The sequence below is a fragment of the Barbatula barbatula genome (genome assembly GCF_947034865.1).
Source record: "Barbatula barbatula genome assembly, chromosome: 13".
Classification (NCBI taxonomy): Eukaryota; Metazoa; Chordata; class Actinopteri; order Cypriniformes; family Nemacheilidae; genus Barbatula; species Barbatula barbatula.
Window position 1 is genome coordinate 13489801 of NC_136776.1, and position 23855 is coordinate 13513655.

The 23855-nt window shown below is 38.7% G+C and overlaps 1 protein-coding gene across 3 annotated transcripts in view; it reads right to left on the minus strand.

Annotated features, from left to right (window-relative positions):
• LOC306902742 (uncharacterized protein) overlaps positions 1-22075 on the minus strand; it is a 36142-nt gene extending 14067 nt beyond the window's left edge. The window contains exons 1-3 of one of the 3 annotated variants that reach the window (XM_079471567.1): positions 21896-22050; positions 20325-20426; positions 5125-5222 (exon numbers count right to left, since the gene is read on the minus strand). In XM_079471567.1, coding sequence (XP_079327693.1) covers positions 5125-5131 — 7 coding nt within the window. In that variant the 5' untranslated portion in view covers positions 5132-5222; positions 20325-20426; positions 21896-22050. Of the gene's footprint in view, positions 1-5124; positions 5238-20324; positions 20427-21895 lie in introns of those variants that run through there. The other 2 variants (XM_079471569.1, XM_079471568.1) reach the window with 2 other exon arrangements.
• Positions 22076-23855: the final 1780 nt, after the last annotated feature.

The following is a 23855-nucleotide window of genomic DNA, read 5'->3' on the forward strand; positions in this document are numbered from 1 at the left end:
TCAGTAGCAAAGATCCAATCTTTAATCTTTGCTTTTAAAATATATGTTGCTGTAATGTGTGTGCTGTTTTACTCCCACACTTACAAAACACTTTTTCTGCTAGTCTGACAATAATTTGGGTTTAGGTTTTTTATTTTATGTGGTAACTAAATGTATTTGTTTGTTGCATGATATGATATGAAAACCCTTATTTGTTTAACTGTTTGAGAGTGCAGAATATGTTGCACAAAATAACCACCTGGGGGAGCTAAAGAGAAAAATAACCAGGAAAGATTATCATATGAATGATGCACATTTGTCAATTGTTTCAAAAAACAAGGTTGGCATTTAACCCTAAATTCAAATCCAAAATCCCCTTGTACTCCTGACTGGAACTATAAATTACTGAATGTGGATCATTGCTGTAATCTAGTTGTAGGGTCTCCCTCCCTCCCTCCCTCCCTCCCTCCCTCCCTGAGTCGAGCATACCAGTACATCCTCCTCCCCCTCGGTCTGGCCCTTGCCTCCCTGTGCCTTCACTAAGGTCACGGAGGCTGCCCTCACTCCCCCCGGGAGCAGGTATGCTAACTATCTCGACGACTGATCTATCTTTGCACTCTTGGGATCGGTGGCCTTAGCACACGGACCTGTTCACCCCCCAGCACACCTCCCATTGCTCGCTTGGGTACTCCCTGACCGAGACCTCCTCGGCACGGATGCCTTTGCGCACGGCTGGCTGCGGGTGTACATCTTCCCCCCCAGTGAGCCTCCCCGCACAGGTATTGTGCAGAGCCAGGGTAGAGGAGCATCTAAAGTCTGCTAGTTGCGCCCGATTGGCCCAACCAGACTTGGCTCTCGGTACACATGCTCTGACGGCCACTCCCCCCTGGCGAGAAGGCATGGTCTGGCACCAGAGACCAGACCTCTGTCTAGACCCTGGACGGGATGAGGAGATCCGAAGTAACCTGTCTCCTGCTGTCGTGAGCAAGGTCACTCAGGCAAGAGCACCACCACTTGGTGACTGCCGCCATAAGTGGCGCCTCTTCTTTCCCTGCTGAGCTTCCTGCAGCACAGAGTGCCCCGATCTGTACAGTGTTAGGCAGCACGACCAGATCAGCAGATTCCCCACGGGTACCCCATGTGGGCTAGACCCCAACTTGGCCATATGCCCAGAGTCCTGCAGTCGACCCCCGGGGAGGAAGTCCTAACCCTTTCATGTCCAGTACGCGCCCTGTGCTTCTGCGGACCGAACACAGAGCTCTCGCTCTTTGTGTGTCAGGGGACAGCAGGGAGGTCTCGACACAACGTCGAGAGACCGACAGAAAGGGAACCTCTCGGTTATGTATGTAACCTCGGTTCTCTGATGGAGGGAACGAGACGTTGTGTCCAACATGCCATGAGCGCTGCGCCGGCCCGCTGTAAGTCTCTCAAGTTCCTCAGCCCAAAAAGGGGAATGAATGGGCAGAGGCCGTCCCATTCGCCAAGTTCATTGGCCTTTTCAAAGTAAAATCGGAGATGAAAGGTTCTCAAGTCAAACCCCATTCTGTCAGTCTCAACACAATGTCCCGTTCCCTCCATCAGGGAACAGAGGTTACATACGTAACCAAGACAACTGCAATAATGAATACAGAAAATTCCTTCATATTTATACAGTATATTGTGCTCTATTTGTACAGATAATTTTTTGAGTGTAGGACTGATTTTCTTGTGTAATCTGTTTTTCAAAGCATTAGTAATGTTGTAAAGTCTAGCAGGGGTCCCCAAACTTGTTCCTGGACGTGAAGGGCCGGTGTCCTGCAGAGTTTAGCTCCAACATGACTCAACACACCTGCCCGCAAGTTTATGCTGTGCCAAGTGACACCTTGAATAGCTGCCTCAGGTGTGTTTGATCAGTGTTGAATCTTAACTCTGCAGGACACCGGCCCTCCAGGACCAAACCTTAACACATTTGTTAAAATGTGTTTCCTAGTAAGTGATTACTCTGTGAATGATTCCGCATCTACGTTTTAAGACATCTGTGCCCATGTTGCATTATATGTGAGCTTTATATGCGCGATGACGTCTAACGACCCCGCCAAAGTAAGTAATCATTTTAATAACTTATTAGCAACCGCCGTTTTTAAGAAATAATAAGGCGTTAAAAATATTACAAGCAGGATATAATTGGAGCAATGGAACCGGAATTCCTAAAATTTTTACCTACATTTATTTATTTATTTTACTATTGGGTTTCTCTTTAACTATTTGTTTCTCAGAAAGATGAAACAGTAGTGTGTGCTTTTTCAAGGTGTGCTCCTTTCACAATGTTGTAGGACTAGTTTTAGTGGTTGAAGCAGATTTCACACATACCTTGATGAAAGCTGTACAGCAAAACAATGACATCAAACCCTACAGAGATCCAGCCGGGGGGTAAACAGACAGCTGAACATTGTAATTGGTCTCTATACAATGGGTTCTAAACGGCAACATTATTTATCTGGTGTCCTACAAATGCTGACAGATGTCCTGATATTATCTGCATGCAAATGAGAGGATTTACTATTTGTCTGCTATTGTCATTGTTTTATGTTTTGTCACGAAGCATGCTCATGTTTTGTAAAATATCTGTGCCTTGACTACTAAGCCTGTTGATATTCTATTGTTCTTAACAACTCCCCTCTGAGCTTACATGTAGTGACCACTAGATGGCAGGTGAAGTTGAGATCACGCTAAGAACCCTAAAATCAAAATTTCAGCCATTTTTACTTGGAGTTGCTGTTCTTTTGGACCACATAATTTTGGTTTCTTTAAATGTAAACAACTAATGGCCACTTTATTAGGTACATGTTCATATATTTAATGAGTCAATCAAAGAGCTGCAATTCAATACTTTCTGGCCTGCAGACACGATCAATAGTATCTAAATAGTTTTAAAAGGTGAATCTGAACATGACAATTGTTGGTGCCAGAGTATTTAGGAAACCGTTGACTTGAGGATTTTCACACAGAATCCTCTTTTTGGTTCACAGAGAAAATGTAATATGCCATAAGAAACTGTTGTCTGAGTGAAAATGCCTTTTTGATGCCAAAGGAAGCTCAAGCTGAATAAAGGCGAAAGCAAATGAAATGTATTCAGATGATCATCCATTAGTCTTCTAATAGCATCTCCAGCAGAATAATGTGTCATGACACAAAGCTCAGATCATCTCTCGAGGATGGTTTCTTCAGCATATGTGCTTCAACATTCTCAGACGGTCTCAGTGAACAGATCTCGGTCTAATAGAGAACTTTTGGGATGTGGTGGACCAAGAGATTTGCATCATGCATGTGCAGCTGACACATTTACATATTTCATGGCAATATGATACAAATCTCAGAGGAAAGTGAACATAACCTTCCTGAAGTCAGTTCTGAATGCAAAAGGGGTCCATTCAGGTACTATCATGGTGTAGCTAAAGTAGCTGGAGGTGTTTTTATGTGCAAATAACACACCAGAAAGATGCAACAGGCTCCCAAAAATATTTTTCTCACACAAGAAGAATTTGAGTACACATGAGATGCAAACAGTGAACGTAATGTAAATCTGCAATAATTTAACTTTCCCAGGTGTTTATAGACTTACCTTAAATTAAACTCGAAGACTGTGAGCCTATATTTTAAACATTTTTTATTCTGCTGAATCTATACTTACTTTGTTAATATTGGTAAATATATGTTTAGGCCTAAATCTTTATTTAGTGTATACTGTATATATCTATGTACCCTTGTTTTATTAACAGAGCAGTTGTTATAGTCTGTTCTGTGTTTCCCCAGTTTGGGGACTTTTATTTCTTCCTATTTCCTGCTTGATTTTGTAGTTCTTTGTGATTCTGTGTTAGTCACGGCCCCAGGTGTTTCTTGTTATCTAGTTTTCCTAGTGTATTAAACCCTTGTGTTTAATTTGTTGGTTGTCACTCATTTTGCATGTTGCATCTTGTCTCTGTTGTCAGATTATGGATTAGCCTTGTTTTGTTTTGTTTTATTTTATGAAATCTTTATCTGCATGTGGCTCCACTTCTCTGCCTGGTTATTCTGCCCAATCGTTACAGCAGTAGGTTTGCATTACATTTACATTTGTAAGGTTCTGTCCTCTGAACTATGCTCATTGCAAAATAAATGTGTGTAAATATACAGTTTAGGGCTGTCAGATTGTCAGTACAAGGTTATCGCTATCAACAAAATTACAAGAACAGAGGCTGGGAGAGAGATTTGGTAACCATTGTGACTCTCAAGGCAAAAAAAGGATATTAAATAGTTTATTACAAATGCACACAATATTGATAATTGTGCTTTTTAAATTATGGTTACTGTTCATTATTATAAACTTTTCATTATTATATATTATGAGACCCCGAATACAGACATTAGTGTAGACCCGCCTATGTAACAACTGTGATTGTATTAAACATGTAAAGCTTGTATTTAAGGAGTGGAGTGTCATTCAACAATCACTCCAAACATCTGAACTTACCTGTTTAACTGCTATTCAAGGTTCTAGCCTACAGTCAACATATTAACAAATACATTATAATCCCCAAACCCCAAAATAAGAAAGCTTATGCTTAGACCAACAGCTCATTTTTTGTCACATTTGCTCTTTCTCTAGTGTCATCATTTAGTAAGTGACCTTATCTTAGATCTGTCACCACCAATGAGCAGTGCTGTCAGATCAGGAAACTAAGAGGAATAAATATCTCTTTACTTTTTGGTAAAACACAACACAGCCAAGCAAGATCCATTAAAGACAATAGAAACTTTATGTATGTTATTTAAGGGATAATGTAAATCCAGTCGGATAAATCAGTCTATATATTTAAGACTATGTTCCTATGTCTGTGTGTTGTTGTCTCTGTGTACTGGAAGGTTATGTCACAAAAACAAATTCCTTGTATGTGCAAGCATACTTGGCAATAAAAGCTCTTTCTGATTCTGATTTATATTTTAATAAATAATAATTATTACTTATTTTTTTTTCCTTTTTTTCCAGAATATTTCCAGTATGTTTTTTCTTCCATCAATGTTTTTTTACATATAGGCGAGTGCTTGTTTGGTTATGTCGCTTAATATCTCCGGAGAAAGTAAATACATGATTAAAATAATGAATAGTGATTTAGTCGTGTTACGCACCTGTCATTCATAGCGCTTCGTTTACGGGGCTTTCGCAGAAGATAATCCATAATCTCTTCATGGATGATCGTTTCTGTTCCACGCGGGAATGGCAGAAACTAAACAGGTAAAACATTAAATGAAAGTTAAAGGTTCAGGGAGGAGCTTTTGACAGTCAATCGCTTCTCACAGCTGAGAAATATTCCCACCGCATCAGCGTCATATTCACCTGTTCAGGGATGCGAATGAGACATTCCATCATTTACTGACATATAAACGATTTAATAATTTGTCTTTATATTCTCGTCATTGTTTATGTCTCTCTGGTGGTTCGACAACCGACATCGACCTGAATTCAGCCTGTTTATTTGCAAATATACGCTAATTTGGCTTCATGCAAAATACGGTGGACGGTTGCTATTCTGCATAATACTTTCCAAAAGTCTTCTGTCTTTCAGCATTACAAACACCCAGAGCTATTTCCAGTAAGATTGCATATGAAAATTACACAGTATTTCAACCGATTATTTAGATTGCTTTTCATTTATTTGTTTTTATTTATGCCTTTATCTGATCTTGGATTTATGAACTTGTCTGATGATGTCATGTGACTTTCTGGTGATCGGCTATTCAATATTTGTCAGATCTATAATCTGTTTTTGTCTTATTTTTAATTTGTAAAAGCATTTCAAACACACTATAGCTTCATGATAATCTCACTCTCAAACTTTACAGTGCACAGTCTAAAGCAATATGTTTTGTCTATAATGTAGTGAAGGAAGTTCAGTCTTGTACAGGAATGAGTCTGTTCTCACAACATCCTTTGGATAACTTAAAGGAAAAGTTTATCAATAGACTATGGTGTTAAGTGAAAGATCAGAATATGTTTTTCATGAATGTCAGATCAGGTCATTAAGTTTATCTCTGCTTTTACAAATAATTGCTGTTTAAATTGTACATTTCTGTACATGCACCGTACTTGTATGTTCCATTGACAACATGTCATGTCATGTTTTGCAAAATGTCAAAAAAAATGTTGTAGCCCCTATATATGAAAAAGGCATGTATTAATAACAATAATTAACTTTAAAAATAACTTACAAAGGTTAACTAGGATTGTTAATATTTAACTGGTTATAGGTTTTACTGTATAACAGCTATAGTTTTGGTTACTGTTTTGTACAAATATATATATTTTTCAAAAAATGCTTCGTATATTCTTGTATAAATTGCGAAAAAGTGTTAATGCCTACCCTTCAGATAGACTTGTTAGACTTGTTAAACAGCTGACATGTTAACTGGTGTCCATAGAGACCACATTATCTGTTTTTGCATTTGTTCACATGGTGACTGTACGTATCCTAGGACTCTGTCTCTTCTTTTGAGAAAGTGGTCAACCAGGTCGGGTGGCAAAGTATATTCGACACGCTTAAAGTACATTTAGAGTCACTGTGTCTTTATAAGGCCTGCCACCCATGCATGTATTCTGTCACAGGGCAAATTATAAATAAAAACATATATTTTGGACAAACATTATCCTACAAAACATGCAACACTTTTTTATGTTAAAGACGCTTTAAAGCCAGATAAGGGTGGCTTTGCAAATTTGCAAAGCAAAGTCACAATGCAAATAAAAAAACACCTTCACTGCGTTTCCTCTTTCACTTTCCCACTGGATGTTATGCATGCATTCTAATGCTCTGTAGTTGAGATGAGTTGAGATGAGTGAAACTTACATGAGCGCTGTGATTCAAAAACACTCTAATATGCTGTTAAAACATGAGGCATGAAAAAATCGCCAAAAGAAAACTAAAATCAGACAGAAATCTGAATTAAGGGTTAATATTTACATGTGTGTTGTACAAACAAGATTAGTTGGGAAGGCTTAAGAACTGGTCACAGTAAATTATTAACTAGTGTAGCTTTGAACATGATAATACAAGTTAAAACTGTTAAGTTTTGGTCTCAATAAGCAGAATTCATAAAGCAGTAGACCTATAGATAAAAATAACAAAGAAACTTTCAATGCAAGCAGAAGACTATTTTAGTTTAACTGGGTGTTGAAAAATACAACTGCACATTTCCTCTGTAAGCAATGATAGGTTTCAATAAAGGTGAATGGTTGTCATTATTTGGTTACATCATGTGGTCAGTGTGTTCCTGTAACATGTAAAGTGTTTACATTTGTCTCCAGACAAACAAAGGCAGAATCACCATTATCATTTCACAGTTGAGCAGAGATTGAACCTTTCAAAAAGCTTTTATACAAGACAAACGTTTCATTCTCAAATTAGACTTCAAAAGCATTTGATAGAGAACCAGCACTGAACAAATCCTGTTAAAAAAAAACACCAATTGTGGGTTAGGAATGTTTTGAAGCATGGTAACTGGCAGGACCAGCACCTGCAAAAACGTTTTCCTAAACCTAACGAACATTTAACAAACTTTAATTAAACCAAATATACAATAAACACGGAAGTAAAATTAGAGTCTCGTATCCAATCTTTATCTGAGGGTATTACATTGCTGTGCTCTTAAAACATAAGTGTAAGTGAATCATTATTGAATAAAGACATACTTAATAAGTGTAAATATATGATCAGATTATATATATACATAATCATCTTTGGTTAAATATGGTTTCAGATCACTCAGATCATATCACTAATACATAATTATTCTAGTTTCTATGAATACTTCTTAATACTGTTAAAATATACAGTATATGTGGATAGTAACAGTGTGTAAGACTATTGAACCTGCGCTACAGTTATATTAGGTTTTAACCGTAACAGGCGCCTCTCAAAGACAAATATATCACATGCCCTTTATCTGGACACCCTTTCTGGGTTTTCCGACGATATATATGATTTATCATTGGCTTTATTTAAAATGAGATCATGTTTATCGTAATAATGAGCAATCTAGGTTTTTGTCCTTGGCTGCATGCAATTAAAAATGAGCTCATGCTTTTTGAAAACAACCCAGAAATTACACAATACTTTTCATACAGTACCCCCAATATTTGACTAACCTACTGTATGTGCATTACATCATACATTTGAATAACAAAAACCCTGGTCCTGTTTCATTAAGGATATAAAATGTGAATATGAATTTATATGCTCTGTTCATATTTGCAGAGAGTCTTGTTTCTTGTTCCGGGACTGATAACACATCATTAAACCAATGATTTCAGTGTGAGGCTAAAACAGATTAACATCTGTCCTTGTCAAGAACTTGTAAGCACGGTTACATTCTGAAAGCTTTCAAATATCTTTAAATGATTTATGATTTCTAAAGGGACAAAATAACAATTTAGCTGTGTAGCATATGTTGTTGCCATAAGCAATGAAGAGTTGTGTATCTGCTTTTCATACTTTACTGAATATGAATCTTCTGGATTTGGGCCACTGCTAGTGTCTTGGTATAAATATATATCAGATAGATGTAATGTCCAAGTCCACTGTAATATACAAATGAGATGAATCAACATGAAATCATATTAGATTTTTATAGGCATCTGTTTTTTGTCTAAGTTGATTGTTCTTAATGCCTGAATAAGTTGAAACTTTACACTGAAATGTTTATTCACATGTGTGATAATATCGGTCGGTGATAAACAAATATTCATGTGACTTTATGTGAACAACTTAATAGGCGTTAATAGTGTAATAGGCGTCAACCAAACTGCAAAGTGAATGAGAACAAACATGAGAATGTGAACTTACAAGGTGAAAGCATTTGTTTAATTTTTAACTTTTAACAGTTTCCTTTTATCACTATTGTAAGGGTAATTTAGGACATATTTGATTTTCTTGTTTTATATGTCTCTCAAAGCTTTAGTCATTTAAAGTCATTGTGTTTTTATAGCCCACAGAGATGAATGTTTACTCATTCCACAAACATTCCACACAGAAAAGATCTGCAAATGAACATCACAATAAAATAAATCCAGACGGAGGGATTAGGAGATCATGTATCATCCTTTAAAGGTATTCAGCATACTGATAGCACAGATGTCAATATTTGCCCATGTAAGGTCTCTCAGTGTTTTGTTAGTTTAAAGCATGATTTAGTCATTTGTATTGTATTTTCCCCTTCCTTGAACCGCCACCTTAACGTGGTGGAGGGGTTTGAGTACCCGAGTGACCCTAGGAGCTATGTTGTCCGGGGCTATATGCCCCTGGTAGGGTCTCCCAAGGCAAACAGGTCCTAGGCGACGGGTCAGACTAAGAGTGGTTCAAAAACCCTTTATGATGTTCAAAATAACAAGGACCGTGACGTCGCCCGGTATGGCGCAACCGGGGCACCACCCTGGAGCCAGGCCCGGGGTCGGTGCTCGTATGCGAGCGTCTGGTGGCCTTCCCGTGGGCTCACCACGTGCGGGAGGGACCATAGGGGGTCGGTGCGTAGTGGATCGGGCGGCAGTCGGAGGAGAGTGCCTCGACAGCCCGATCCCTGGACACGGAAGCTAGCTCTAGGGACGCGGAACGTCACCTCGCTGGCGGGGAAGGAGCCTGAGATGGTGCGTGAGGTTGAGAGGTTCCGACTAGAGATAGTTGGGATCACCTCTACGCATGGCTTGGGCTCTGGAACCACACTCCTCGAGAGAGGATGGACACTTCATCACTCTGGAGTTGCCCATGGGGAGAGGCGGCGGGCTGGTGTAGGTCTGCTTATAGCCCCCCAGCTCTCCCGCCATGTGTTGGAGTTTACCCCGGTGAACGAGAGGGTCGTTTCCCTTCGCCTACGGGTCGGGGTTAGGTCTCTCACTGTTGTTTGTGCCTACGGGCCGAACGGCAGTGCAGAGTACCCGACCTTCTTGGAGTCTCTGGGAGGGGTGCTGGAAAGTACTCCGACTGGGGACTCTGTCGTCCTACTGGGGGACTTCAACGCCCATGTCGGCAACGACAGTGACACCTGGAGGGGCGTGATTGGGAGGAACGGCCCCCCTGATCTGAACCCGAGCGGTGTTCAGTTATTGGACTTCTGTGCTAGCCACAGTTTGTCTATAACGAACACCATGTTCAAGCATAAGGGTGTCCATCAGTGCACGTGGCACCAGGACACCCTAGGCCGCAGGTCGATGATCGACTTTGTGGTCGTTTCATCTGACCTGCGACCATATGTTTTGGACACTCAGGTTAAGAGAGGGGCGGAGCTGTCAACTGATCACCACCTGGTGGTGAGTTGGATCCGATGGCAGGAGAGGAAGCTGGACAGACTCGGCAGACCCAAACGTACTGTAAGGGTCTGCTGGGAACGCCTGGCCGAGTCTCCTGTCAGAGAGATCTTTAACTCCCACCTCCGACAGAGCTTCAACCAGATCCCGAGGGAGGCTGGAGACATTGAGTCCGAGTGGACCATGTTCTCCGCCTCCATTGTCGAAGCGGCCACTCGGAGCTGTGGCCGTAAGGTCTCCGGTGCCTGTCGAGGCGGGAATCCCCGAACCCGGTGGTGGACACCGGAAGTAAGGGAAACCGTCAAGCTGAAGAAGGAGTCTTATCGGGCCTGGTTGGCTTGTGGGACTCCTGAGGCAGCTGACAGGTACCGGCAGGCCAAGCGGACTGCTGCCCGGGTGGTTGTGGAGGCAAAAACTCGGGCCTGGGAGGAGTTTGGTGAGGCCATGGAGAAGGACTATCGACTGGCCTCGAAGAGATTCTGGCAAACCGTCCGGTGCCTCAGGAGAGGGAAACAGTGCCCTACCAACGCTGTTTACAGTGGAGGTGGGAGGCTGTTGACCTCAACTGGGGATGTCGTCGGACAGGGGAAAGAGTACTTCGAGGATCTCCTCAATCCCACCGTCACGTACTCCATTGAGGAAGCAGAGGTTGAGGGCTCAGAGGTGGACTCGTCCATCACCCAAGCCGAAGTCACTGAGGTAGTCAAGAAACTCCTCAGTGGCAAGGCACCGGGGGTGGATGAGATTCGCCCTGAGTACCTCAAGTCTCTGGATGTTGTGGGGCTGTCTTAGCTGACACGCCTCTGCAGCATCGCGTGGCGGTCGGGGACAGTGCCTCTGGGATGGCAGACCGGGGTGGTGGTCCCTCTTTTTAAGAAGGGGGACCGGAGGGTGTGTTCCAACTATAGGGGGATCACACTTCTCAGCCTTCCCGGGAAAGTCTATGCCAGGGTACTGGAGAGGAGAATACGGCCGATAGTTGAACCTCGGATTCAGGAGGAACAGTGTGGTTTTCGTCCAGGCCGTGGAACGCTGGACCAGCTCTACCCCTCTACAGGGTGCTGGAGGGTTCATGGGAGTTTGCTCAACCAATCCACATGTGTTTTGTGGATTTGGAGAAGGCATTCGACTGTGTCCCTCGTGGCATCCGGTGGAGGGTGCTTCGGGAGTATGGGGTCTGTGGTCCTTTACTAAGGGCTGTCAGGTCCCTGTACGGCCGAAGCAGGAGCTTGGTTCGCATTGCCGGCAGAAAATCAGTACCTCCAAATGCGAGGCCATGGTCCTCAGTCGGAAAAGGGTGGCTTGCCCACTTCAGGTTGGTGGAGAGTTCCTTCCTCAAGTGGAGGAGTTTAAGTATCTCGGGGTCTTGTTCACGAGTGGAAGGATGGAACGGGAGATTGACAGACGGATCGGTGCAGTTTCTGCAGTAATGTATCGTTTTACGTAGTTCCGTTGTACGTAAGGTTGGTCAGGTGACTAGGTTTTTGAAGTGTAAACGGTATTGTAAATTGTGGAGTACAAAAAAGTTAAACATGTCTTTTCCCCAAACATTATGAACTATTTCTATATATCATTGAAATAAAGTGTCTTTATATTATTGCGTGACATTTGTGTAAGCAATTTCACCAAAATAATGGAGTACATTATGTGCCATAAATAATCTAATCTAAAATATTATGTTCAATATGACATGTCAATATTCCTTACACAGTGAAAAGACAAAAAATCTCACTTTAAAATCTAGTTAATTTCCCTGTCAAATGTATGACGCGTCGCAGATCATGATAAACAATGGTAACTCAAGCAACACTGGTTTGTACACTGAATGTCTTTAATGTTTAGAATGTGACCAGTTTGTCTGGTTTGAAGGCATTCCCAAAACAGACTTCAAGAACATATGGCACGACTGGCTAATATGGTTTTATAGACTGATTGATTATGATAAAGACAAGTTAATCATTGTCATTAATGTCTTTAATGTAAACACTGTTTAACTTCCCAGCTAAGTATGTTTTAACTGTTACCAAGTGAATAACCTTGCAGTAAGTTTAAAAGAAAATCATGTATTTTAAATGAATCGCTCATAATACCATAAATTCAACATACCTTTAACAAAAGTGTTTCACACTGCTGGTCACAAATATCAGGGATGAAGGAACATCTTGTTACTCTCAAATATATTATTTATACTCACTGACATTTTATCTCCAGTGTCCTTAGTAACTTTCTACCAGAATGAGCCTCTCACATATTTCCATTCCTATACAAAACTTCACCTGAGTGCAAGAGCAGGTACAACAATATAATCCACATGTGATTGGATGGTGTCAGAGTACTTGTCAGGGATTGGTTAAAAAGTGAAAAGACATTGGGCTGCAGTACATAGATATATGAAGAGAGTGAAAGTAAAAACAAAAACACATACTGTATGCCCTAATGGAAAAGAATGCAAAAATAATGTTTTGCATGTGGCTCAAGTTCTCCTTACTAATAAATATAGAAACAAACAGATCTAACTAAACAAATTAAAAGGGTTATACAGCCTAAACCAATTGCACTGTCAGGGTCACATTTGATGAACCCTTGACCTCAGTGGTGCTACCACCATATGTTTCCAGTAAAGTTACAGGAACACATATAAATCTTCCTGGAAGATACTATTCACATTTATCGTGTTTGTGAAGGATCAGCTAATAAAATGCACTGCATTAAAAGGTTTTATTCTTGAATAGCTGGCTTGATAGAAAATAATTAAGCAATAATGTGAATAAGTAACTGATCAATTTATTTAGCAGCTTATCAAAGAAACATTTAAAAATGTATACGTCATGTTTACGTTAATGTCTGACATCCACGACGGTTCTCCCATACGTTCTGTGATTAGGCGTTCGCAAGGATTCCTGGGTAGGGTCTTAAGTGGAGTATGCTTCGATGCGGGCTTCGCCAAAGACAGCATTGAGGGTCAAAAGGAGGCGCTTGCAAGCAGACTTCTGAGCGCGAAAAAGACAAATGGGACTTTAAATTAAAATCCAATTTAAATCCACATGAAGTGCGCCATTTGGTACATGGCCAACGTTGAATGGGTTTTATTTTTCGGTCGTCGTACACACTAAGGATGCTATTAAACATTCGTCATTTTTTTTGTCATATTAAATATATACAAATGGTTGATAAAATGCTGGAACCGATTAATAGAAGATATACAGTATTTAAACACAATTAAATATTCAAGTATATGAATGTCATTTTAATCATTTATAATTCTTGTTACACTGTTGGTCTATGTGTTTTATGCTCACAGCTACCTTCTGCTTCTGTACAGCAATACATTAAAAGACCAAAAAAGGTTGTTGTTTACAGTGTGCATGTACTTTATAAAGAGTTTAAGGTGATTAAAATCTATTTAGTTGAATTTAAATTAATTTTATATGAATTAAAGTATATTTTTTACACCACAGTCACATGGGATAAAGTAATCCAGGGCCTCGAGATGATGTATTTTTGTAGGCTAGTAATCGCACATTGAGTTTGAGCACGAAAATTTTCGCACGTTAAAAAATAAACACGACCTCACGTTGTGTCAATCACATTTCCCAAATGGCGGACTTCATTTGGATTTGCGGTCTACTGGTTTTAAATTGCGCGTGCTCGTCTACGAGTCCGTGAGGGGTGGTTGCTAGAAGGTATACAGCTTAGGCCGGAAGTGGTGAAAAATTATAAAACATTTTAAAATGTTATTTATTTTTAATAATGAATTATTAACGCTTCACCTACCACAACCCTACACCTAACCATACGATAATAGAAAAATATTAATCAACTGTTTTCAGCGTTACAAAAATGATGCTGTATTGAAATGCGCATGCCCAGTGGAGGTACAGTGGTGTGAAAAAGTATTGGCCCCCTTCCTGATTTTGTATTTTTTTTGCATGTTTGTCACACTTAAGTGTTTCAGATCATCAAACAAATTTAAATAGTCAAAGATAATACAAGTAAACACAACATGCAGTTTTTAACCTGTGTGAAAATGTGTTTGCCCCTGTTAACTTAACTGTGCTTTATCACACCTGAGTTCAATTTCTCTAGCCACACCCAGAACTGATTACTGCCACACCTGTTCTCATTTAAGAAATCATTTAAATAGGACCTGCCTGATAAGTGAAGTAGACTGAAATGATATGAAACTGGAAGGAAGTAGAGAGGAAAACTATAATGGAACAGTAGAATTAATTTGAGTTGCAGCAAAGCAGAATATACCTTAACTAAGCAGTAATGGAAAGAACATGAAAGTGTACTGTGGTGGTCAGAAGTGTGTACAGTGGCACTGAAAGAAAGGAATAAAGCATTCCAAGCGTTAAGACACAGTTGTGGAATATCAAAGGAAAAAGGCAATTTGTAAGAAGAGTAATTAAGAATGCAAAAAGAAAGGCATGGCAAGAGTTTTGTAATAGCATTGGAAGCAGGGCTGGACTGAGACAAAAAAAGGGCCCTGGCATTTTCCGTAGCCTCTATAGTATAGAGTCTATACATATGTGCAGTTCTTCAAAGTATCGATGCAAAACACTACCGTTTACTTGTACACAATTAAAGATGATAATGTGTAAATGTAAACAAATGTAAAAAATTTTAAGGAATGAGGGGTTTCTTTATTGTACATTTGAGTGTACGGTTTGCGCTGTTTAAATAACGTGTGCGCTGACGAGGAGTCGGCTGGCTGGGCGATTGAATCGCGCAGATGACATGTCAGCGCGGCGCGAGCTCTGTAATACCCGCTGTCTCGTCCAACTTTTGGATCATTTGGCTTCCCAAAGTTCGCGCGAGATGAAAAATCTGATCTTTGGCGAAAATTCTCGCCGCGTTTACGAACCAGGAGCTTGCTCTAGTAGGGACGTGATTATGACATAGCGAGCGGAGGCAGGAATCCGAAACAACAATGAAGGACTGCGCCTCTGAAGGATTTGATGGACCCAGACATGGCGCCGAACGAGTCAACGTCGTTCTTCAGCCTTCCATAGCACATAATGCGCAGCTATCCTCTCAACTAAATCCATGTCCGCCATTTCGCAATTAGACGGGCGCCGCCTGACAGAAGCCCCTCCATGACACGAATGAAGCGAGTAAAAGCAAAATGTTCAAGCGTCCAACTAGACGCTAATAGCGCGATTTACTGCGTTTGGTGTGAACACTCTATAAGACACTGACTGCATCTGACACGAGAAACTGGGGGGGGGGGGTGGAGTCTGTTAAGAGATGATTGGGCCAGCCCAGTGGCAGTATGGAAAATGAACCAATGGGCTGCTGTCCCTGCTTTATGGGCCGGTCGTTGGCAGATTAAAAAAATATTATATTATATTATATCGGCCCCCAAGTGCGTCGGCCCACCGGGCATTTGCCCGGTATGCCAGATTACCAGTCCAGCACTGATTGGAAGAGAGACCGATATGAATGTGGTCTGGAGAATGATAAAGAAATTGAATGGGGTTACCAAACAAATTCCGGTAATAGAGCAAGAAGTAAAACATTATAACTTTGATTGATAACTGCAAGAATGCAACTCCAGGAAGGGACATGAATAGTTATAGCATGTTCAAAAATTTACCAGAGATTATTATTATATTAAATCTATACAATCAAATATGGAAGGAGGGCGGTTTACCTAAGGATTGGAAAAACGCAATTGTGATTCCCATAGCTAAACCAGGGAAGGATGCAACCAAAGCTAGTAATTATAGACCAATTGCTCTTACTTCTACATTGTGTAAAGTAATGGAGAAAATAATAGATATAGATTTGAAATATATAAAACGGGTCAAGGATTGTGGTTTAGAGAACGAAAACATCTGCCCCAATTTGCTGTCAGACCTCTTGTTGAAATGACATTAGAGGCAGGGACAGAGAAGGTTACAGTAACAGAAATTAGTGTTTATTTAGGAAACACTTTCACACAGGTATACACAGATGGATCTAAAGATCCACATAGTCAAAAACTTGGTATAGGGGTATGTACTCAGGATCTTAAAATAGGAATAAGCTTAAGAATTAGAGATAAACTGTCAGTATACTCCTCAGAATGAATCATAGCTAGAATAGTAGGAAAAAGGCAATGTAATGGGAGATGTAGGATGGAAGAAGTAACGATTTCCAGGCTTAGATTAGGACATACAGGTTTAAATTCTACACTTGCAAGAGTTATTAAACTTAGCACAGGATTAGAGGATAGGATATAGTGCTTGGAGAATGGGATGCTTCTTTTCATCCTGGAGGTTGAGGAGCCTAGTGTGGAATATGGAGGAGCTGGAGACGCAGCTCCATCTGAAACACAGGCTATGATCCTGTTGGGTGAGGGGGGCATCACGTCTCCAAATAAAATAACAATAACAGAACAATACAGATTCATCACCCAAGATATACAGTAGGTGGCGGTAATACTCAAAGGAGTTTTCGGCCATAAAATTGGACGAAGAAGAAGTGAAGTAGACCAAAAGATCAAAATGGACTGCATGACCATTGGTTCCAAGAGGAACAACGCTGCTGAGCAAAAAGAAAACAAAGATTTGGGTGTGTAATTCGCGTTATGTGCATTCGCATTCATAAAACGTTTTTCCGAACGGCCAAAGCGTCCGTTACCGGCCCCAAAACAACAGCGTCCCACCGGGAAAACGCCCGGTAAGCCAGATGGCCAGTCCGCCCCTGCCTCAAGCTGAAGCGAACTTGTGTTCTGCAGCAGGACAATGATCCAAAACAAACCAGAAAGTCCACCTCTGAAAGTTTTTGAGGTGGCCTTGTGAAAGTCCTGACCTGAATCCTATTGAGATGCTGATGTTATCTTTGACTAATATTTACATTTGTTTGATGATCAAACATTCAAAAAAATACGAAACCAGGAAGGGGGCCAACACTTTTTCATGCCACTGTAGCTGTATCCCTTCCAATAAAAACCCTATATGAGTAAATGCTAACAGATTTTATTTTTGTGTGCCAGTTTTTGATCCTAACTTGGGACAAGTGTCACTGGAAAGCTTTTTTGAAAAGTCATATTTTATAGCCCATGTTATAGATGTTTTTGTGTGACTTCAGTCGAAAGATAAAGAATATAAATTATATTCTAATAAATGTTATCATTGATGATCTAATCCGTTTTCTTTCAATTTAGATTGTAGTTTAAATAAAAACTTAATTTCACCTACATTTACATGTATTTATGTATTTTACTATTGGGTTTCTCTTTAACTATTTGTTTCTCAGAAAGATGAAACAGTAGTGTGTGCTTCTTCAAGGTGTGCTCCTTTCACAATGTTGCAGGGGGGGAAACAGACAGCTGAACAGTTAATTGGTCTCTATACACTGGGTTCTAAACGGTGTCCTTCCAATCCTGACAGATGTCCTGATATTATCTGCATGCAAAGTCTGTTTACAATTTATCTACTTTATTATTATTGTTATAAGTTTATTTTCATGAAGCCTGCTCACCTTCTCAAAATCTGTGCCTTGACTACTAAGCCTGTTGACATTCTATTGTTCTCAAGTGGGAATCTGAGGAAACTCTTGCACTTAGTCCCTCCTGCACTTAATTTACATTTAGTGAACACTAGATGGCAGGTGGAGTTGATATCACGCTAAGAACCCTAAAATCTCTATTTTGTCCATTTTTACTCGCAGTTGCTGTTCTTTTTGGACCACATAATTTTGGTTTATTTTAATGTAAACAACTGATGGCCACTTTATAAGGTACATGTTCATATATTTAATTAGTCAATCAAAGAGCTGCAATTCAATGCTTTCTGGCCTGCAGACACGGTCAATAGTATCTAAATAGTTTTAAAAGGTGAATTTGAACATGACAATTGTTGGTGCCAGAGTATTTAGGAAACCGTTGACTTGAGGATTTTCACACAGAATCCTCTTTTTGGTTCACAGTGAAAATGTAATATGCCATAAGAAACTGTTGTCTGCGTGAAAATGGCTTGTTGATGTCAAAGGAAGCTCAAGCTGAAAAAAGGCAAAAGTAAATGAAATGTATTCAGATGACCATCCATTAGTCTTCTAATAGCATCACACAGCAGAATAATGTGTCATGACACAAAGCTCAGATCATCTCTCGAGGATGGTTTCTTCAGCATATGTGCTTCAACATTCTCAGACGGTCTCAGTGAACAGATCTCGGTCTAATAGAGAACTTTTGGGATGTGGTGGACCAAGAGATTTGCATCATGCATGTGCAGCTGACACATTTACATATTTCATGGCAATATGATACAAATCTCAGAGGAAAGTGAACATAACCTTCCTGAAGTCAGTTCTGAATGCAAAAGGGGTCCATTCAGGTACTATCATGGTGTAGCTAAAGTAGCTGGAGGTGTTTTTATGTGCAAATAACACACCAGAAAGATGCAACAGGCTCCCAAAAATATTTTTCTCACACAAGAAGAATTTGAGTACACATGAGATGCAAACAGTGAACGTAATGTAAATCTGCAATAATTCAACTTTCCCAGGTGTTTATAGACTTACCTTAAATTAAACTCGAAGACTGTGAGCCTTTATTTTAAACATTTGTTGATTCTGCTGAATCTACACTTACTTTGTTAATATTGGTCAATATATGTTTAGGCCTATATCTTTATTTAGTGTATACTGTATTTATCTATGTACCCTTGTTTATTAACAGAGCAGTTTTTATTGTCTGTTCTGTTTCCCCAGTTTAGGGACTTTTATTTCTTCCTATTTCCTGCTTGATTTTGTAGTCCCTTGTAGTTCTTTGTGATTCTGTGTTAGTCATGGCCCGAAGTGTTCCTTGTTATCTAGTTTTCCTAGTGTATTTAATCCCTTGTGTTTCATTTGTTGCTTGTCTCATTTGCATGTTGCATCTTGTCTCTGTTGTCAGATTATGGATTAGTTTCTTTGTTTTGTTTTGTTTTATTAAATCTTTATCTGCATGTGGCTCCACTTCTCTGCCTGGTTAATCTGCCCAATTGTTACAGCTGCAGGTTAACATTACATTTACATTTGTAAGGTTCTGTCCTCTGAACTATGCTCATTGCAAAATAAATGTGTGTAAATATACAGTTTAGGGATGTCAGATTGTCAGTACAAGGTTATGACTATCAACAAAATCGACAAGAACCGAGGCTGGGAGAGAGATTTGGTAACCATTGTGACTCTCAATGCAAAAAAAAGGATATTAAATAGTTTATTACAAATGCACACAATATTGAAAATTCTTTCAGAAAAAGGATATTAAATAGTTTATTACAAATGCACACAATATTGAAAATTGTGCTTTTTAACATTATGGCTATTGTTCATTATTATAAAACTGGTATATAGACCCCTAATACAGACATTAGTGTAGACCCGCCTATGTAACAACTGTGATTGTATCAAACATGTAAAGCTTGTATTTAAGGAGTGGAGTGTCATTTAAAAGGTCTCGTCATTGTGCGTCATTTCAGAATTCAACAATCACTCCAAACATCTGAACTTACCTGTTTAAATGCGATTCAAGGTTCTAGCCTACAGTCAACATATTAACAAGAACATTATTATCCCCAAACCCAAGAATAAGAATAAACCTTATGCTTAGATCAACAGCTCATCAAGACATTTTATGTCATCTTTGTTCTCTCTCTAGTGTCATCATTTAATAAGTGATCTTAGCTCAGATCTGTCACAGCCAATGAGCAGTGCTGTCAGATCAGGAAACTAAGAGGAATAAATATAAATTTCTCTTTACTATTTGGTAAAACACAACACAGCCAAGCAAGATCCATTAAAGACAATATAAACTGTATGTATGTTATGTAAGGGATCACGTAAATCCAGTCGGATAAATCAGTCGATAAATTTGAGCCTATATTTCATTTATATTTTAATAAATAATTATTATTATTTAAAAACATTTTCCAGTATGTTTTTTCTTCCATCAATGTTTTTGTTACACATAGGCGAGTGCTTGTTTGGTTTTGTCGCTTAATATCTCCGGAGAGAGTAAATACATGATTAAAATAATGAATAGTGATTTAGTCGTGTTACGCACCTGTCATTCATAGTGCTTCGTTTACGGAGCTTTCGCAGAAGATAATCCATAATCTCTTCATGGATGATCGTTTCTGTTCCACATATGCGGGAATGGCAGAAACTAAACAGGTAAAACATTAAACGAAAGTTAAAGGTTCAGGGAGGAGCTTTTGACAGTCAATCGCTTCTCACAGCTGAGAAATATTCCCACCGCATCAGCGTCATATTCACCTGTTCAGGGATGCGAATGAGACATTCCATCATTTACTGATATATAATGTCTCTCTGGTGGTTCGACAACCGACATCGACCTGAATTCAGCCTGTTTATTTGCAAACATACGCTAATTTGGCTTCATGCAAAATACGGTGGACGGTTGCTATTCTGCATAATACTTTCCAAAAGTCTTCTGTCTTTCAGCATTACAAACTCCAAGAGCTATTTCCAGTAAGATTGCATATGAAAATTACACAGTATTTCAACCGATTATTTAGATTGCTTTTCATTTATTTGTTTTTATTTATGCCTTTATCTGATCTTGGATTTATGAACTTGTCTGCTGATGTCATGTGACTTTCTGGTGATCGGCTATTCAATATTTGTCAGATCTATAATCTGTTTTTCTCTTATTTTTAATTTGTAAAAGCATTTCAAACACACTATAGCTTCATGATAATCTCACTCTCAAACTTTACAGTGCACAGTCTAAAGCAATATGTTTTGTCTATAATGTAGTGAAGGAAGTTCAGTCTTGTACAGGAATGAGTCTGTTCTCACAACATCCTTTGGATAACTTAAAGGAAAAGTTTATCAATAGACTATGGTGTTAAGTGAAAGATCAGAATATGTTTTTCATGAATGTTAGATCAGGTTATTACGTTTATCTCCGCTTTTACAAATAATTACTGTTTAAATTGTACATTTCTGTACATGCACCGTACTTGTAGGTCATGTCATGTTTTGCAAAATGTCAAAAAAAATGTTGTAGACCCTATATGTGAAAAAGGCATGTATTAATAACAATAATTAACTTTAAAAATTACTTACAAAGGTTAACTAGGATTGTTAATATTTAACTGGTTATAGGTTTTACTGTATAACAGCTATAGCTTTGGTTACTGTTTTGTACAAATATATATATTTTTCAAAAAATGCTTCGTATATTCTTGTATAAATTGCCAAAAAGTGTTAATGCCTACCCTTCAGATAGACTTGTTAGACCAGGAACATGTTGTTGAAAACAGCTGACATGTTAACTGGTGTCCATAGAGACCACATTATCTGTTTTTGCATTTGTTCACATATTGTACGTATCCTAGGACTCTTCTTTTGAGAAAGTGGTCAACCAGGTCGTGTGGCAAAGTATATTCGACACGCTTAAAGTACATTTAGAGTCACTGTGTCTTCATAAGGCCTGCCACCCATGCATGTATTCTGTCACAGGGCAAATTATAAATAAAAACATATATTTTGGACAAACATTATCCTACAAAACATGCAACACTTTTTTATGTTAAAGACGCTTTAAAGCCAGATAAGGGTGGCTTTGCAAATTTGCAAAGCAAAGTCACAATGCAAATAAAAAAATACCTTCACTGCGTTTCCTCTTTCACTTTCCCACTGGATGTTATGCATGCATTCTTATGCTCTGTAGTTGAGATGAGTTGAGATGAGTGAATCTTACATGAGTGCTGTGATACAAAAACACTCTAATATGCTGTTAAAACATGAGGCATGAAGAAATCGCCAAAAAAAAAACTAAAATCAGACAGAAATCTGAATTAAGGGTTAATATTTACATGTGTGTTGTACAAACAAGATTAGTTGGGAAGGCTTAAAAACTGGTCACAGTAAATTATTAACTAGTGTAGCTTTGAGCATGATAATACAAGTTAAAACTGTTAAGTTTTGGTCTCAATAAGCAGAATTCATAAAGCAGTAGACCTATAGATAAAAATAACAAAGAAACTTTCAATGCAAGCAGAAGACAATTTTAGTTTAACTGGGTGTTGAAAAATACAACTGCACATTTCCTCTGTAAGCAATGATAGGTTTCAATAAAGGTGAATGGTTGTCATTATTTGGTTACATCATGTGGTCAGTGTGTTCCTGTAACATGTAAAGTGTTTACATTTGTCTCCAGACAAACAAAGGCAGAATCACCATTATCATTTCACAGTTGAGCCGAGATTTAACCTTTCAAAAAGCTTTTATACAAGACAAACTGGTCATTCTCAAAATAGACTTCAAAAGCATTTGATAGAGAACCAGCACTGAACAAATCCTGTTAAAAAAAAACACCAATTGTGGGTTAGGAATGTTTTGAAGCATGGTAACTGGCAGGACCAGCACCTGCAAAAACGTTTTCCTAAACCTAACGAACATTTAACAAACTTTAATTAAAGCAAATATACAATAAACACGGAAGTAAAATTAGAGTCTCGTATCCAATCTTTATCTGAGGGTATTACATTGCTGTGCTCTTAAAACATAAGTGTAAGTGAATAATTATTGAATAAAGACATACTTAATAAGTGTAAATATATGATCAGATTATATATATACATAATCATCTTTGGTTAAATATGGTTTCAGATCACTCGGATCATATCACTAATACATAATTATTCTAGTTTCTATGAAAACTTCTTAATACTGTTAAAATATACAGTATATGTGGATAGTAACAGTGTGTAAGACTATTGAACCTGCGCTACAGTTATATTAGGTTTTAACCGTAACAGGCGCCTCTCAAAGACAAATATATCACATGCCCTTTATCTGGACACCCTTTCTGGGTTTTCCGACGATATATATGATTTATCATTGGCTTTATTTAAAATGAGATCATGTTTATCGTAATAATGAGCAATCTAGGTTTTTGTCCTTGGCTGCATGCAATTAAAAATGAGCTCATGCTTTTTGAAAACAACCCAGAAATTACACAATACTTTTCATACAGTACCCCCAATATTTGACTAACCTACTGTATGTGCATTACATCATACATTTAAATAACAAAAACCCTAGTCCTGTTTCATATCAAATGTAAATATGAATTTATATGCTCTGTTCATATTTGCAGAGAGTCTTGTTTCTTGTTCCGGGACTGATAACACATCATTAAACCAATGATTTCAGTGTGTGGCTAAAACAGATTAACATCTGTCCTTGTCAAGAACTTGTAAGCACGGTTACATTGTGAAAGCTTTCAAATATCTTTAAATGATTTATGATTTCTAAAGGGACAAAATAACAATTTAGCTGTGTAGCATATGTTGTTGCCATAAGCAATGAATAGTTGTGTATCTGCTTTTCATACTTTACTGAATATGAATCTTCTGGATTTGGTCCACTGTTGGGGCTTTGGTATAAATATATATCAGATAGATGTAATGTCCAAGTACACTGTAATATACAAATGAGGTGAATCAAGATGAAATCATATTAGATTTTTATAGGCATCTGTTTTTTGTCTAAGTTGGCGGTTCTTAATGCCTGAATAAGTTGAAACTTTACACTGAAATGTTTATTCACATGTTAATAATAT